The 7,619-nt window shown below is 40.6% G+C and overlaps 1 protein-coding gene across 4 annotated transcripts in view; it reads left to right on the top strand.

Annotated features, from left to right (window-relative positions):
• The window catches only part of AAMDC (adipogenesis associated, Mth938 domain containing), a 59,821-nt gene that overhangs the window by 24,337 nt on the left and 27,865 nt on the right, over positions 1-7,619 (top strand). For 2 of the 4 annotated variants that reach the window (XM_011938929.1, XM_011938928.1), the window contains exon 2: positions 3,122-3,271. In XM_011938929.1, coding sequence (XP_011794319.1) covers positions 3,140-3,271 — 132 coding nt within the window. In that variant the 5' untranslated portion in view covers positions 3,122-3,139. Of the gene's footprint in view, positions 1-1,666; positions 1,867-3,121; positions 3,272-7,619 lie in introns of those variants that run through there. The other 2 variants (XM_011938930.1, XM_011938927.1) reach the window with 2 other exon arrangements.

The raw sequence follows: 7,619 nt of genomic DNA, 5'->3' as shown, positions 1-7,619 counted from the left end.
GAATGCTTTTACACTATTGGTGGGAATGTGAATTAGTTCTACCTTTTTGGAAAACAGTGGGGCGATTCCTCAAGGATCTAGAACTAGAAATACCATTTGACCCAGCAATCCCATTACTGGGTATATGCCCAGAGGAATATAAATCATTCTGTTATGAAGATAAATGTACGCATATATTCATTGCAGCACTGTTTACAATAGCAAAGACATGGAATGAACCCATATGCCCATCAGTGATAGACTGGATAAAGAAAATGTGGTACATATACACCATGGTATACTATGCAACCATAAAAGGGAACGAGATCATGTCCTTTGCAGGGACACGGATGGAGCTGGAAGCTGTTATCCTCAGCAGACTAACACAGGAACAGAAAACTGAACACCACATGTTCTCACTTGTAAGTGGGAGCTGAACAAAGAGCACATGGACACAGTGAGGGGAAAAACACACTGGGGCTTGCTGGTGGGGGTCATGGGGAGGGAGAGCATCAGGATAAATAGCTAATCCATGTGGGGCTTAACACCTAGGTGATGGGTTGATAGGTGCAGCAAACCACCATGGCACACGTGTACCTATGTAACGAACCTGCATGTCTTACACATGTATCCTGGAACTTAAAAAAGATGTTACATACATATAACAATTTCCAAGGTATTGGAAAGCAAAAAAGCAAAATAAAGACCAGGGTTGATAGCATGTTATCATTTGTGTAATATTAGAGTATGGAGAGGGGGACAGTACACACACAAACACAGCACCCAGAGATTTGAATGATTAATGCACAATATATCTTTGAAAAGAAACATGAAAACTAGGTATCTGGGGTTCATGAGAGCAAGGAAACTTTCACTCTGTACTGTTTAGTACTTTTTGAATTTAAAAGTGTCTTTAGGCCGGGCACAGGGGCTCACGCCTGTATTCCTAGCACTTTGGGAGGCCAAGGCAGGTGGATCACCTGAGGTCAGGAGACCGAGACCAGCCTGGCCAACATAGTGAAACCCTGTCTCCACCAAAAATAGAAAAATTAGTGAGGCATGGTAGTGCACGCCTGTAATACCAGCTACTTGGGAGGCTGAGACAGGATAATCACTTGAACCCCAGAGGTAGAAGTTGCAGTAAGCCAAGATTGCACCACTGCACTCCAGCCTGGGCAAACAGAGTCAGACTCCATCTCAAAAAAAAAAAAAAAAAAAGTGTTTAATGTATTTCTATTAGAAAAATAAAATTCTAGTAAAAACATAAAAGAAACTGGGTATCTCTATGTTGCTGAGGCTGGTCTTGAAATTCTGGCCTCAAGTGAAACTCCCACCTCCCACCTTGGCCTCCCAATGTGCTGGGATTACAGGCATGAGCCACCACACCCAGCCCCAGATAACAGTTTCAGTTTACTGAGTGTGGGTCATAGTTTTTGTTTATTTGCATGCCTTGTAATTTGTTGTTGAAAAGTGACATTTTAGATAACATATTGTAGGAAAGTCTGGATGGCATCCAGCCTGGGGAAACAACTTTTCCCCTTGAAAGTTGTTCTTTGTTTGTGTGTGTGGGTTTAGCTGTTTGCCTATACTAAGTGTCTTAATCCATTTTGTGCTCCTATAAGCGAATACCTGAAACTGGGTAATTTATAATTTATAATGAAAATAAATTTTTGTCTCTCAATTCTGGAGGCTGGGAAGTCCAAGATCAATTGGCTGTCATCTGGTGAGAGTCTTCTTGCTGCATCATCCTATGGTGGAAGTCATCACATGGTGGAAGCTCAAAGAGAGGGCCATACTCATCCTTTTATAATGAACCTACCACTCCTGCAATAACAGCATAATCCATTCATGAGGGTGGAACCCTCATGGCCCAATCAGCTCTTAAAGGTCCCACCTCTTAATGTTGTTATAATGGCAGTTACATTTAAACATGAGTTTGGAAGGGTGCAGACATGCAAACCATAGCACTAAACTAAATCTATGAATTCTCCCATGCAATATGTGTCTACTGAAGTCTCTGTTCTGTTAGGGTTTTTTCTTTGATTTTATTCTTAAACCTGGTTTCCCAAGGTTCTCTTTGGTGTGTATATAGCTTAGTGTTCAGCCAAACATTAATTAAACATTTGGCTCAAACACTATGAGCCAGTGAGACTTTCTCTCTCCACTAATGGATCACTGTGTGTACTGGGGAGTGCATGCAAAGTCCAGCTGTTGTATGTCTTCACTGGCTTTTACATTCTGCAAGGCCCTCTTGAACCTTCTTGCTTATCCACTGTGTATGTGCTCAGGATCCATCAGCCCAGAATGTTTGGGTGTCTTGGGTATATCTTCCAAGTCTTTGATGCAAATCCTTACAGCCTCTGGTCCACTTGGGATATGTAGAGAGCTTATAAAACCCCCTATGGCTGTGTCATCCCTGGGAAATTCCTGTTAAATCCCACCTAGTTTGCCAATCCATTGCTTGCCCTAAACAAAAGGCAACATAAGGCTAGCAGAGCTACCTTCTATCCATGTTTGCTTGCCACTGAGATCACCTGTTTAAACTGATAATGGCTCTAAGTGAAGTAAGCCTGCTTTGGCCATGGCGGCAAGGCTGTTCATTTTCATGTCCTGCCCCAACCTACTTGAACTTCACTTACAACAGAACTGGAGTGGTGGAATGGGAGTCGTTCCAGGCAAGAACAACAAAAAAATTATTGTTCTTACCTGAAATTCAGTGATCTTCATGAATAAGCATTTCTCTGATTGTGGTATATGCCTTTAATTTTATTTCTAGAGTGACAAATTTTTGGTTTTGACAGTTTTTTTTTACCTTTATAGTTTCTTCTTGGGAAGAGAATGTGTCAACCTCACTCCATCATGCTGAAGTAAATCTTCATCTCTTCATTTTATCTCTCAAAAATATCCTGAGGATTCCCTCTGGAGTCTGATAAGTAATTGTAGTATCTGGTTTCTATGGTTGGATGATGATTCAGGATTCCAAGAATAATAGTTACTTTTTAGATCTCTAAAGAAGTGACAACCACATGAATGAAAAGATGCTTCTTAAATCATGGAGAATTGGGGCTTACTATCACTGTATTTTGAAACTGTTTCAGCCTTACTTTATAACTGATTTAGTATATTTTTCTTTTAATTTCAGATTTCAGTGAAGTTCCTTATGACTTCCCCTGAAATTGCTTCCTTATCATGGGGGCAAATGAAAGTAAAAGGCTCTAATACAACCTATAAGGACTGCAAAGTATGGCCAGGGGGCAGTCGGACTTGGGATTGGAGAGAAACAGGAACTGAGGTAAGATATTAGTCTTTGGTTGACACTACATGAGGCTGGCCAAGTGATTTCCAACCTCTTAAGCTGCAATGACTAAGTGAAAAACTATTTCTCTTGTGTCTTTTTGAGCTGTAATTAATATACCATTAAATTCACCCTTTTAAAGTATGCAATTCAATGGACTTCTTAGATTCAATGCCCCTGTAGTGACATTATAGTGACTTATATTCATAAACTTGTACAACAGTTACCACTGTTAGTTCCAGAATATATTTATCACCTCAGAAAGGAACCACATAACCACTACCAGTCAGTGCCCATTCACTACCACCCCAAGCGCCTAGCAATGATTAATCTACTTTCTGTTGTTATAGATATGCCTATTCTGGATGTTTTCTATAAATGACATCATTCAGATATCTTAGGTGTGTTCCTAGGAGTGGATTTCTGGGTTATATAGTGTTTAACCTTTTGAGGTACTGCCAGACGTATCTTCCAAGGCACCTGCACCATTTTACATCTCCACTAGGAATATAGGAAGGTTCTAGTTTTTCCACATTCCTCCTCAACACATTGTTCTTTTCATTGTTTTGTTTTTATTAGAACCGTCCTATTAGGTGTGAAGTATTATTCTCATTGTGGTTTTGATTTGCCTTTCCCTACATTTCCTCAAGGATTCCCAGTGTGCCATGCCCAAAGTAGAGCCTCCTTTCCATGAGTATAAGTTGGGCAAAACAAGGGAGCCTCTACCTTTTGACCCCACTCACCTGGGATGTAGCCTCAACAACAGAAAGATGGGGGCAGGATGAGAGGCACTAAAGTCCTGCTCCTTCTGGGAAGGAAGCCTTCCAGCTAGATGCTGAGGGGAGAAAGGGTCTTCTGTTCTTGGCTACAGCAGTCTGGAGAGTAGTCTCTGCCTCACAATGGGGATGGGGCAGGGAGGCATTTATCTTGAAGCCTCCACTGTACATGTGCACAGATTCTTACCTGTCTTACCAAATATCTCAATGAGTTCTGGCTTCTGTAAAAAAATTGTCACAGACTGAGTGCCTTAAACAATAAACATTTATTTCTCACAGTTCTGGAGACTGAAAGTGTGAGATTAGGATGCCAGCATGGTCAGGTTCTGGTCCTTGTATTAGTTTGTTTTCACACTGCTGATAAAGACATAACCGAGACTGGGGAGAAAAAGAGGTTTAATGGACTTACAGTTCCACATGACTGGGGAGGACTCACAATCATGGCAGAAGGCAAGGAGGAGCAAGTCACACCTTACATGGATGGTGGCAGGCAAAGAGAGCTTGTGCAGAGAAACTCTTCGTTTTTAAAATCATTAGATCTCATGAGACTCATTCACTATCACGAGAGCAGCACAGGAAAGACCCACTCCCATAATTCAATCACCTCCCACTGAGTTCCTCCCACAACATGCAGGAATTGTGGGAGTTACAATTCAAGATGAGATTTGGGTGGGGAAACAGCCAAACCATATCAGCCCTCTTCCAGTTTGTAGACAGCCAACTTCTCTTTGTATCCTTACGTGGTGGAAAGAGAGGTAGCTAGCTTTTGAGCTTCTTATAAGGGCACTCATCTCATTCATGAGGGCTCCACCCTTAGGACCCAGTTACCTCCTGTAGGTCCCACCTCTAAATAATATCACATTGGGATTAGAGTTTCAATGTATACATTTTTAAGGGGCAATCATATTAAGTCCATTGCAGCAATTTTTTTTTTTACAGTTTTTTTCTTTCTTTCTTTCTTTCTTTCTTTCTTTCTTTCTTTCTTTTTTCTTTTTTTTTTTGGAGACAGTCTCCCTCTGTCGTCCAGGCTAGAGTACAGTGGTGAGATCATGGCTCACTGCAGTCTACACCACATGGGCGAAAGGGATCTTCCTCCCTCAGCCACCTGAGTAGCAAGGACCACAGGCATGCAGTCACACCTGGCTTATTATTTTAGTTTTTATAGAGATGAGGTCTTACTACATTGCCCAGGCTGGCCTTGAACTCCTGACCCCAAGAAATCCTCCCACCTTGGCCTCCCAAAATGCTGAGATTACAGGCATGAGCCGTCATGCCCAGCCAAATTTTCTTGAATACACGTTTATTCATTGGGTATTTGCTCTTAGGACCATTTCCAGAGGCTTTAGGGGTTTTGTTGTTGTTGTTTTGGTGAGTTCTTGGTTTGAGTTTTTCTTTGTTGTTATTATTAATAATTTTCACATAGGAGTGAGTCAGTGGAGCTCCTCATGATGTAATGATGGAAGTAGATCCTTCGTTTTTGAAGAATAGTTTGTTGGATATAGATTTCTTGATCAATAGTCTTTTTCTTTTCAATATGCCATCCCACCACGTTTTGGCTTCATTGGTTTCTAATGATAAATCAACCATTAGCATTATTAGAGCTCCCTTGGACTTGTTGAGTTGCTTCTTTCTAACTGCTTTCAAAACACATCATAGTAATTTAACTATGATATGTCTAGGTATGGATTATCTTTGAGTTTGTCCTACTTGGAATTTATTGAGCTTCATGAAGATGTAGATTGTTTTTTTAAATCAAATTTGGGGGAGTTTAGAGCCATTATTTCTTCAAGTATTCTTTCTACTCCTATCTCCCTTTTCTTGTGACTCCCATTATGAATATATTGGTAGGCATTAGGGTGTCCTACAGGTCTCTGAGTCTGTATTCTTTGTCTTCATTTTTTTTTCTTTTCTTTGTCTTAGACTGGATAATTTCAATTGACCTATTTTCAATTTTGTTGATTCTTATCTGCTATTGAGCCTCTGTAGTGACATTTTTATTTCCATCATTATACTTTCTAACTCCAGAATTTCTTTTTCTTTTGTTTTTTTTGGCGGGGGATAGACTATTGCTCTGTCGCCACAGCTGGAGTGCCATGGCACAATTTCGTCTCACTGCAACCTTCACCCTGCCTCAGTCTCCTGTGTAGCTGGGATTACAGGTGCGCTCCACCATGCCCAGCTCTTTCTGTATATTTAGTAGAGACAGGGTTTTACCATGTTGGCCAGGCTGGTCTCAAATTCCTGACCTCAAATGATCCACCCACTTTGGCCTCCCAAAGTGCTGGGTTTATACGCGTGAGCCACCACACCTGGCCCAGAATTTCTGTTTGGTTGTTTTTAACAATTTATATTTCTTTATTGATATTTTTTATTTGGTAAGATATTGTTATACTTTCCTTTAGTTCTTTTGAACAGTGTTTCCTTTAGCTCCTATTACATATTTAAAATCACTGATTTAGAGTCTTTCTCTGTAAGTCCAATGTCGGGGCTTCCTCTGGGATAGTTTCTACTGTCTGCTTCCCCCAATCCCCATATGGACCTGCCTTTCTGTTTCTTTCTTTATGTCTTTCTTTGTTGTTTTGTTTATATTTCTCAATTTTTTTGTTGAGAACTGGACATTTACATAATATAATGTGGCAACACTGGAAATCGACTCCCCCTTCTGATTCTGAGGGTTTGTTGTTGCTATTTTTTGCAGTTATTTGTTCCTATGTGGTTCTGTAAAGTCTATAAAGTCTGCATTCTTTGTTTGTGGCTTATTTACCTTACTGATGAGCTAATGATTTGACTGAGATTTCTTTACATTGCTGGAATCAAGTGTTTAGATTTACCCATGTGTCTACCAGTTGCCTTTCTTATTATTCCTTTTTGTAATTTAGATCTTTTGAGGTCAATTTCTTCTTTTAGAAAAATCAGTATCCAGCTGGGCATGGTAGTTCATGCCTATGATCACAGTACTTTGGGAGGCCAAGGCAGGTAGCTCATTTTAGGCCAGGAGATTGATACCATCCTGGCCAACATGGTGAAACCCCGTTGTCTCCTCAACTTTGGGAGGCCGAGGCGGGCGGATCACCTGAGGTCGGGAGTTTGAGACCAGCCTGACCAACATGGAGAAACCCCGTCTCTACTAACATTGCAAAATTAGCCAGGTGTGGTGGCGCGTGCCTGTAATCCCAGCTACTTGGGAGGCTGAGGCAGGAGAATCGTTTGAACCCAGGAGGTGCAGGTTGCAGCAAGCCAAGATCGCGCCATTGCACTCCATCCTGGGCAACAAGAATGAAACTCTGTCTCAAAAAAAGAAATTAGTATCCTTTAGAAGTCCTTTCAATAAGGATTTCTTGGTGATCTCTCCCAGTTTTTATTTGTCTGAAAAGGTCCTCATTTTTTAATTCTAATTTGTCTTGTATTCTAAGTTGACAATTTTTTTTAGAACTTTATTTGTAGGAATCCTGAATAATCAGACTATGCCATTTGAGATCTGTCCCATAAAGGAAGATTCATATTTGCTTCTTTTCTGTATCCTGTGTTACTCTCAAACTGGGATCACTTTTTTTTTTTTTTTTTTTTTT

The sequence above is a fragment of the Colobus angolensis genome, unplaced genomic scaffold, assembly GCF_000951035.1.
Source record: "Colobus angolensis palliatus isolate OR3802 unplaced genomic scaffold, Cang.pa_1.0 Scaffold179, whole genome shotgun sequence".
In the NCBI taxonomy this organism is placed as follows: domain Eukaryota; kingdom Metazoa; phylum Chordata; class Mammalia; order Primates; family Cercopithecidae; genus Colobus; species Colobus angolensis.
This window is presented reverse-complemented; position numbering and strand designations above follow the sequence as displayed.